This window comes from Puntigrus tetrazona, chromosome 15 (genome assembly GCF_018831695.1).
Source record: "Puntigrus tetrazona isolate hp1 chromosome 15, ASM1883169v1, whole genome shotgun sequence".
NCBI lineage: Eukaryota > Metazoa > Chordata > Actinopteri > Cypriniformes > Cyprinidae > Puntigrus > Puntigrus tetrazona.
The window spans coordinates 11,622,679-11,633,334 of record NC_056713.1 but is presented as its reverse complement, the minus strand read 5'-3'; the positions used below and the strand labels follow the sequence as shown (position 1 = coordinate 11,633,334).

Below are 10,656 nucleotides of genomic sequence, written 5' to 3'. Positions count from 1 at the left end.
ACGGAAAAACACCTGTAAACTAAAAATACGGAAAGTTCTACTGTATTTTTACGGATTTTTTTTCTTTCTTTTTTTTTTTTTTACCATGTAGTGTATTTACCCCCAAAAAACGTGTGAAAACAAATCACTTTCTCACTTTCTGCAGGCTCTGTCTACAAATTTGAAATGTAGATATTTGTATTTATTGATTTAATATGTGTACAACTAAGTAATTTAGTCATACCGTCAAAATTTTAAATGGGGAGGTGCAAGAAAGTCAACACACAATAAAACCTGTATAACCACAATAAAAGCTTCAATATATAGTATCCAATCTGACGCAGTTTATTTGCATCGCAGTATAATAAAATGTGTTTAATTTAATTTAATTCTGTGTTTAAATGTTAATGTATGCACATTTACTAATGTAGCTCTTGAACTTCATCAGAGTTATGGTAAAATCTTTATTAACTGTAAAGCAGTGCCCTAGACGTATATGGTATCATTTGAAAGCTTAGAACCTCAGCTTTCTTTTAACCTAAGTCACTTTTGCATTTTTGTTACATAAAATAACCTAATAAAGTCTGAATTTGCCCCCCACAAACAAGACACACACACACACACACACACACACACACACACACACACACACACACACACACACACACACAATGATATTAATGTTCATATTTATATCGCTTAAACGTACCAAGCATAAATGAGTCATATATCAAATGAAAGCTCTCATTCATTGAAATGTGATGTATTTTATTGATCCAAACATTATTAAAAAGTATAACGACGATTGAACCTAACACGCCTGCCACTTGCTCCATACACAGTGGATATCGTTAGATTGTAAACAAATACAACAATTATGAATTATTACACCGACGTGTTAAACATAGGTGGAATAATTTGAGGTCTTCCGTGTAAAATTATATATTATTGACGATAAAACAAAGATTTTTTTTTTTCTCGTTTACTGCCTTTTACTGGACCTCATACAGAGGGGTGGACCAAACAGATCTTTTTTTAATAATAGAAATTTTGATTTGATCATAAAATGTTGAAAAATCATTTAATATATATGAATTTCCCACGCGTTTTGTTAAAATGCGGTCGATTCTCTGTAAAACGAGACCATTTTTATCAATGTACTCCAAAATATGTGATTAGGGCACTGTTTTAAAGCCAAATATGCAAAAATCCCCAAACGCCGCAGAGCTGAAGGGGTTCATCAGAATATTCCACATCATCATGACGCGACGAGTGCAGCGGTTATTTGAACGTTCTTTTAGAATTCTTTGTTGGGAGTTTTGGAGATTTGTGCGGTTGGTGTTTTTGTGCGTTGCTTTTTCACAGTGAATATTTCTACGGTTTTTACGGTTTTTGACTCTTTTTCGGACTTTGACTATCGGCTTTGGATTCGCCCGTTTTTTGACATTCGGTTTTTGACTTTTTTCTGGTTTTGACACTGATTTTGACTCGATACTGACTCCCGGTTTTGACCCTTTTCCGCTTTTGACCTACGGCTTCGGACTCTCCTCTGATTGGTAGCTCTGCTACTGAAAAAAAGCCCGATCCATTCATGGAAATGGGAGCGATCGGTGCTTTATCACTGTGTGTGAGTATGCCATAATGTTCAAATAGCGAATTGTAAATGTGTATTAGTGTACAGATGTTGAAATGTACGCCTGCTGGAACTAAAACCATTCTAATGCATGATGTGCTGTGCAGTGTTATTATTCTGAGTGAGTTAAAAAATTACGGACTGGTTTTCCTACTGAACCTTGGGCCCGTGCAGGTGGAAACACCTAGAGCCGTGTTTGGTGTGCCCCTCATTAGTCTGAGGAAGAGTGGACAGATGAGGCAGGGTCTTCCTCTGGCGCTCACACACATGGTGGAGTTTGTGGAGAAGCACGGTGAGTGTTCGACGGTGTTTCTCAGTGTTCGTCGCTAGTACGTAGAAGTTGTGTGTATTTGCAAACGCGTCTTTGTGTTTAGGTCTCAGCAAGATCGGCCTGTTCATAGTCGGCGGATCAGTACAACGCTGCAGGGACCTAAAGAAAGGTTCGATGATGGAGGCTTTCCAGAGCGTGACAGTAGGGATGTAGATACTTGGGCCTCCTTACTGAAACATTTCCTCAAGGAAATACCTGGTGGACTTATCCCGGAGCCACACAAGACACAACTGCTGCAGGTGTTCAGGGGTAAGAGAAGTTGAGGTGGTGATGAGTGAACGTGTTAAGCACTTGCCGCTCAGCAAAACAGATTTATCCGACTCGGTCTTACTGAATCCTTGTATGTTGCAGATTCAAAAAAAGAAGAGCTGAATCAGGCTTTGAGGACTGTGCTGAAGACTCTTCCAGAGGAACATTTCAATGTCCTCTGTTATCTAATGTACTTCCTGTCCCGTGTTGCCGCTGAGAGTCATTTCAATCGAATGACATCTACAAAGCTGGCAAGCGTTTTTGGATCCAACATCTTTCAGTGAGTGTTTGTATGTGTGCATTCAGCGAATATAGCGTGTTCTTTAGATATCTTTAATATCTAACAAAATAAAAGCACTGAGGTGTTATAAGGGATGATGTGTTACATATTTTTAAGTTATTATTATAAGATGCAGAGACCAGTCTTATGGAGTTGTCAGTCATAAAATGAGTATGGGGTGAATGGGGAGTGTGGTGTATTTAGTACGGTGATATGTATTTGTTATTTGTATGTGCAGCGTTCCTTTCAGCCCCACCTTGTTTAAGGAACAGGGGCAGTGTAATGCTTTGATCAAGTACCTGCTGGACAATCTGATCCACCTGCTGCCAGACATGTATCTTCATGCATCCGCCAGCAACACAGCAGTGAGTTTATTACTCTACTACTCACTCATGTTATAAGTTTATGTTTGTAACTTTGTGTGATTGGGTTGGTGGATGTTTTAAACTATTAGTCATTGCTAAGTGTGAAAATAACAGACCATTTTTAGGTTTGTATATATCTTTGAGAGATTGAAACATGTTTGGAATTATGTTTGTGTGTTGGAGGAGAAAATGGACTGGACTATTAAAGAGTGTGCCCCACAACTGCCACTCACTGAAATACGGTATATACGCTCACACACACACACACACACACACACACACACACACACACACACACACACACAGAGGATGGTGGTCATTATAGTTTTTTTGTTTGTAATTAATTAAGTAATTGTTGAATGCTTGTCAGTCAACATACACTCTTGTTTTATGTGTGTATTTTTTAGATTAAAGGTTACCAAAACTGGACGACTTGGGCGACTGAGAAAACGATTCAGAGGTTTTTGGAGGAATTTGTGCTCATGCACTCACAGGTACAGTACGATCACTGTTCAATGATGGAAAAAAGAGAGAAAGACACTGATCTTTCAATGTGTTCGTAGAAAGTTAAGATATTACTGTAAATGAAGCTAGATGAGAGTAAGTTAACCTTAAAGTTATATGGTTCATGAATGTGTTAAGTAAACAAAGTTTGTTTTCTTTTTCATTTCTTTGCCACATAGCAGTGACATAGAGCATGAAAAAGCCTCTGGAGACCAGATATAGAAGAGAAAAGAAACATGAGGGATGGCTTGTAAGGGCCACCAAAAGACATGGGGGTCGGTAAGGGCCACTAAAATACAATGGGGTTGGTGAGGGCCACTGGAAGATACTGGGGTTGGTGAGGGTCACCGAAAGACACTGGGGCCAGTGAGGGCCAGCGAAGACACTGAGGTTGGTGAGGGCCACCAGAAGACAATGGGGCCGGTGAGAATCATGGGAAGACACTGGGGTCGTGAGGGCCAACGAAATACACTGGGGTTGGTGAGGGCCACTGGAAGATACTGGGGTTGGTGAGGGTCACTGGAAGACACTGGGGTCATGAGGGCCAACAAAATACACTGGGGTCGTTGAGGGCCACTGGAAGATACTGGGGTTGGTGAGGGTCACCGAAAGACACTGGAGCCAGTGAGGGCCATCAAAAGACAATGAGGTTGGTGAGGGTTACTGGAAGACACTGGGGTCGGTGAGGGCCACTGGAAGACATTGGGGTCGGTGAGGGCCACCAAAGACAATGGGGTTGGTGAGGGTTACTGGAAGACACTGGGGTTGGTGAGGGCCACTGGAAGACACTGGGGTCGGTGAGGGCCACTGGAAGATACTGAGGGCCAACTGGAAGACACTGGGGTTGGTGAGGGTCACTGGAAGATACTGGGGTTGGTGAGGGTCACCAAAGACACTGGGGCCAGTGAGGGCCACCAAAAGACAATGGGGTTAGTGAGGGTTACTGGAAGACACTGGGGTCGGTGTGGGCCACTGGAAGACACTGGGGCCAGTGAGGGCCACCGAAAGAGACAATGGGGTTGGTGAGGGTCACTGGAAGACACTGGGGTTGGTGAGGGCCACCAAAGACACTGGGGTTGGTGAGGGTTACTGAAGACACTGGGGTTGGTGAGGGTCACAAAGATACTGGGGCCAGTGAGGGCCACCAATCACAATGGGGTTGGTGAGGGTTACTGGAAGACACTGGGGTCTGTGTTTGGGCCACTCAAAGGTTCTGAATGCCAAAAATTATTGGGTCACTCCAAAATACACTGGGGCCAGTGAGGCCAGCGGAAGACAATGGGGTCGGTGTGAGAATCATGGGAAGACACTGGGTTGGTGAGGGTCACCAAAGACACTGGGGCATATGAGGACCATCGGAAGACACTGGGGTTGGAGAGGGAGACACAAATAAATTTGCTGACACAAATAAAGCTTCAATCATTTAATGACTCTTTTTTTTTTATTAAGTATGAACACAGTCTTTAGTGTTTGGTTGCATGCATACAACATCAAAATTCTGAATGCCAAAAATTATTTACATGTACTCCAAAATAAACAGATATTTTATATTCACAACTCACATAAAAAAATAGTAAATTCATTAATACTACTTCAATTTGTTAGTGCTATTAGTAAATTCTGTGTGTGTTTTTAATATACAATAAACAATTAAGAAACCAATCCTGTATTTAAGTTTAAATCTTTTCAATCTTTTCATTATTCTAACCCTAACCAATGCAGTTTCTGAATTTGTTCATTCAGCTTAACGCTTGAAGTTTTTACTGTCTCAGCTACACTGTAAAAACAAAACTTGCTGCAAAAAATGGCAGAAAATTACCAGGTCATTTTGTGGTAAAAATCCATACCATTTACCTACTTCCGTTAATGGTTATATTGAAAATTATGAAACTTTGGCATACTGTTTCTTCTGCAGCATTAACTAAAAATGTTTTACCTCTTAAAATCTGTATTGCTCTATATAATGGTTTTATATATAATCACTAGTTATGCATAATTTTATTCATTCTAAAAACAAACAATATATAATAAACATGGTCCAATAATGAAACATGTACACAAACCAAACATTTCTTTTTTACTACAGGTAAATGTATTCAATAGCTTTTGTATAACATATGAAAATACAAGCACAAAACTGTAATACTGCAAAATAATTTTCAAAAAAACACCAACTAATAACATGCATACGTACAAGCAACATTAAAACAACGTCATGTTTTAAATAGCATTGTGTGCAATATTAGTGATGCACTGTCAAAACAATTAGCTCCATAAGTGAAATAAAGAAACCAAGTCAAATGAATTAAAAAAGAAAACAGTCGGGAATAAAAACAAAGCTGCAGCTAAATAAACATACATACATACCTACATGTATACATACAAGCATCAGACCTTGAATACAAAATCATGGCTTCAGTGGTAATTCATTGAACAATGTGCAGAAAATGCTTGCTAAAGTTTGGTTTTGGTTTGTTTTTAAACAGCATTTGTGTGTATAATATTAGTGCTGCACTGTCAAAAAGTTGAGCTCCGAGGTCAAACAGTAAAGAGACCAAGTCAAATCAAAAGAAAAAAAACTAAATCAGGAAGAACAAACAGGGTTGCAGCTTTTTCAGGAATTTTGGATTTTAATGTTTTGTTCCCTTCATCTCAGCCTTAGACCAGGATTTAGGATTTTTCTAGTTTAACTTCACAAGTAAAGAAATGAATGACACAGAAAGATGAAGACGCAGACAAGGTTTAGACTTTAGCATAGCATCACCTAGATTTTTGGTGGTGTAAATTTATTCTGAAGCAATATTTTCAGTGCTCTATCAGCTTTTACATACTTAAAACTGCATATTTAACTTTATAAAGGCCTAATTTTACAACGCATACATGGTTTGATATTAAACAAAACGTTGGATGATGACATTTGAAATGATTTACATAAAAAATTAATCTGTCTGTAGGTGGCAGTAAGTCACCGTTAATAAGTGAGTCATAACGACTGAACCGATTCATTTAAACTGATTCATTCAGGAAGCAAAACAGTGCTGTGGCTGGGTTTGTAATGCTTTTTGTTGGCGAAATAGAGCGAAAACGGGCAATATGTTGTTGAAAAAGCAAGTTTATTGACCTGTAGGATATAAAAAAATGTAAAATCACATTTGTATTCATACTAGACTTCATACATGTCTTGTAACAATACTAAAAAACCTTAACGGTACCAATAGATGAATTAGATTAATACAACACTAAAATGTAAGGATACAGTGACATATTCACATTAGATCCACAGATATCAATTAAATCAGAATCAAATTACTGTGTAAGGACATGCAAAACGGTAAAATAAAATAAAGAAAGGAAGAAAAACGAAATCCAAAACTTCATATTTTACCTCAGGGTTGTTAATCCTTCTCCGGATGAAGTAATCCTTTGCTTCTCCCGCACGCACAATAAATGAGTCTAATAAAACACTGAAATATAAGGGCACAGTCACATATATTCATATTATCTCCACAATCAAATCGAAATTGGAATCAAATCATTGTGTCGTTGTGTGAGGACATGCAAAACAGTAACGTTAAATTAAACTAAACGGGTCTCAACAAACTAATAAGATGTAGCACCTAAATACAACAGTGGCGTTACTAAAGATTGTAAAGAATAAAAACTTAAATTTTACCTCAGAAGCGTTAAACTAATCCATCTCCGGAAACTGAATGAAGTAATCTGTGTATTAATGGCATTTGCTTTTCACGCGCCGCAAGGATCTTGCACCCACAATGCAATGCGTCATTAAGAATTACGGAAAAACACCTGTAAACTAAAAATACGGAAAGTTCTACTGTATTTTTACGGATTTTTTTTCTTTTTTTTTTTTTTTACCATGTAGTGTATTTTACCCCCAAAAACGTGTGAAAACAAATCACTTTCTCACTTTCTGCAGGCTCTGTCTACAAATTTGAAATGTAGATATTTGTATTTATTGATTTAATATGTGTACAACTAAGTAATTTAGTCATACCGTCAAAATTTTAAATGGGGAGGTGCAAGAAAGTCAACACACAATAAAACCTGTATAACCACAATAAAAGCTTCAATATATAGTATCCAATCTGACGCAGTTTATTTGCATCGCAGTATAATAAAATGTGTTTAATTTAATTTAATTCTGTGTTTAAATGTTAATGTATGCACATTTACTAATGTAGCTCTTGAACTTCATCAGAGTTATGGTAAAATCTTTATTAACTGTGTAAAGCAGTGCCCTAGACGTATATGGTATCATTTGAAAGCTTAGAACCTCAGCTTTCTTTTTTAACCTAAGTCACTTTTGCATTTTTGTTACATAAAATAACCTAATAAAGTCTGAATTTGCCCCCCACAAACAAGACACACACACACACACACACACACACACACACACATAATGATATTAATGTTCATATTTATATCGCTTAAACGTACCAAGCATAAATGAGTCATATATCAAATGAAAGCTCTCATTCATTGAAATGTGATGTATTTTATTGATCCGAAACATTATTAAAAAGTATAACGACGATTGAACCTAACACGCCTGCCACTTGCTCCATACACAGTGGATATCGTTAGATTGTAAACAAATACAACAATTATGAATTATTACACCGACTTGTTAAACATAGGTGGAATAATTTGAGGTCTTCCGTGTAAAATTATATATTATTGACGATAAAACAAAGATTTTTTTTTCTCGTTTACTGCCTTTTACTGGACCTCATACAGAGGGGTGGACCAAACAGATCTTTTTTAATAATAGAAATTTTGATTTGATCATAAAATGTTGAAAAAATCATTTAATATATATGAATTTCCCACGCGTTTGTTAAAATGCGGTCGATTCTCTGTAAAACGAGACCATTTTTATCAATGTACTCCAAAATATGTGATTAGGGCACTGTTTTAAAGCCAAATATGCAAAAATCCCCCAAACGCCGCAGAGCTGAAGGGGTTCATCAGAATATTCCACATCATCATGACGCGACGAGTGCAGCGGTTATTTGAACGTTCTTTTTAGAATTCTTTGTTGGGAGTTTTGGAGATTTGTGCGGTTGGTGTTTTTGTGCGTTGCTTTTTCACAGTGAATATTTCTACGGTTTTTACGGTTTTTGACTCTTTTTCGGACTTTGACTATCGGCTTTGGATTCGCTTCGTTTTTTGACATTCGGTTTTTGACTTTTTTCTGGTTTTGACACTGATTTTGACTCGATACTGACTCCCGGTTTTGACCCTTTTCCGCTTTTTGACCTACGGCTTCGACTCTCCTCTGATTGGTAGCTCTGCTACTGAAAAAAAGCCCGATCCATTCATGGAAATGGGAGCGATCGGTGCTTTATCACTGTGTGTGAGTATGCCATAATGTTCAAATAGCGAATTGTAAATGTGTATTAGTGTACAGATGTTGAAATGTACGCCTGCTGGAACTAAAAACCATTCTAATGCATGATGTGCTGTGCAGTGTTATTATTCTGAGTGAGTTAAAAAATTACGGACTGGTTTTCCTACTGAACCTTGGGCCCGTGCAGGTGGAAACACCTAGAGCCGTGTTTGGTGTGCCCCTCATTAGTCTGAGGAAGAGTGGACAGATGAGGCAGGGTCTTCCTCTGGCGCTCACACACATGGTGGAGTTTGTGGAGAAGCACGGTGAGTGTTCGACGGTGTTTCTCAGTGTTCGTCGCTAGTACGTAGAAGTTGTGTGTATTTGCAAAACGCGTCTTTGTGTTTAGGTCTCAGCAAGATCGGCCTGTTCATAGTCGGCGGATCAGTACAACGCTGCAGGGACCTAAAGAAAGGTTTCGATGATGGAGGCTTTCCAGAGCGTGACAGTAGGGATGTAGATACTTGGGCCTCCTTACTGAAACATTTCCTCAAGGAAATACCTGGTGGACTTATCCGGAGCCACACAAGACACAACTGCTGCAGGTGTTCAGGGGTAAGAGAAGTTGAGGTGGTGATGAGTGAACGTGTTAAGCACTCGCCGCTCAGCAAAACAGATTTATCCCGACTCGGTCTTACTGAATCCTTGTATGTTGCAGATTCAAAAAAGAAGAGCTGAATCAGGCTTTGAGGACTGTGCTGAAGACTCTTCCAGAGGAACATTTCAATGTCCTCTGTTATCTAATGTACTTCCTGTCCCGTGTTGCCGCTGAGAGTCATTTCAATCGAATGACATCTACAAAGCTGGCAAGCGTTTTTGGATCCAACATCTTTCAGTGAGTGTTTGTATGTGTGCATTCAGCGAATATAGTGTGTTCTTTAGATATCTTTAATATCTAACAAAATAAAAGCACTGAGGTGTTATAAGGGATGATGTGTTACATATTTTTAAGTTATTATATAAGATGCAGAGACCAGTCTTATGGAGTTGTCAGTCATAAAATGAGTATGGGGTGAATGGGGAGTGTGGGTGTATTTAGTACGGTGATATGTATTTGTTATTTGTATGTGCAGCGTTCCTTTCAGCCCCACCTTGTTTAAGGAACAGGGGCAGTGTAATGCTTTGATCAAGTACCTGCTGGACAATCTGATCCACCTGCTGCCAGACATGTATCTTCATGCATCCGCCAGCAACACAGCAGTGAGTTTATTACTCTACTACTCACTCATGTTATAAGTTTATGTTTGTAACTTTGTGTGATTGGGTTGGTGGATGTTTTAAACTATTAGTCATTGCTAAGTGTGAAAATAACAGACCATTTTTAGGTTTGTATATATCTTTGAGAGATTGAAACATGTTTGGAATTATGTTTGTGTGTTGGAGGAGAAAATGGACTGGACTATTAAAGAGTGTGCCCCACAACTGCCACTCACTGAAATACGGTATATATACACACACACACACACACACACACACACACACACACACACACACACACACACACACAGAGGATGGTGGTCATTATAGTTTTTTTGTTTGTAATTAATTAAGTAATTGTTGAATGCTTGTCAGTCAACATACACTCTTGTTTTATGTGTGTATTTTTAGATTAAAGGTTACCAAAACTGGACGACTTGGGCGACTGAGAAAACGATTCAGAGGTTTTGGAGGAATTTGTGCTCATGCACTCACAGGTACAGTACGATCACTGTTCAATGATGGAAAAAAGAGAGAAAGACACTGATCTTTCAATGTGTTCGTAGAAAGTTAAGATATTACTGTAAATGAAGCTAGATGAGAGTAAGTTAACCTTAAAGTTATATGGTTCATGAATGTGTTAAGTAAACAAAGTTTGTTTTCTTTTTCATTTCTTTGCCACATAGCAGTGACATAGAGCATGAAAAA

General features: G+C 38.4%; 1 protein-coding gene and 1 long non-coding RNA gene across 2 annotated transcripts; both read left to right on the top strand.

The window, feature by feature from the left end:
- Window positions 1–1,456: 1,456 nt before the first annotated feature.
- LOC122358516 lies at window positions 1,457–2,046 on the top strand. The gene is made up of 3 exons (XR_006252615.1): window positions 1,457–1,606; window positions 1,787–1,904; window positions 1,987–2,046. It is a non-coding gene; the product is annotated as an uncharacterized LOC122358516 (long non-coding RNA).
- Window positions 2,047–8,639: 6,593 nt separating this feature from the next.
- On the top strand, window positions 8,640–9,429 carry LOC122358631 (protein FAM13B-like). The gene is made up of 3 exons (XM_043258508.1): window positions 8,640–8,718; window positions 8,900–9,017; window positions 9,101–9,429. The coding sequence occupies exons 1-3, from the start codon at window positions 8,683–8,685 to the stop codon at window positions 9,427–9,429; spliced, it is 483 nt and encodes a 160-aa protein (XP_043114443.1). The 5' UTR covers window positions 8,640–8,682.
- The last annotated feature ends 1,227 nt before the right edge of the window (window positions 9,430–10,656 follow it).

Coding starts and splice junctions, on each gene's coding strand:
- LOC122358631 (XM_043258508.1), top strand. CDS start 8,683: ATGGAAATGGGAGCGATCGGTGCTTTATCACTGTGT. Junction 8,719..8,899: donor TCGGTGCTTTATCACTGTGT/GTGAGTATGCCA, acceptor GGGCCCGTGCAG/GTGGAAACACCTAGAGCCGT. Junction 9,018..9,100: donor GGAGTTTGTGGAGAAGCACG/GTGAGTGTTCGA, acceptor CTTTGTGTTTAG/GTCTCAGCAAGATCGGCCTG.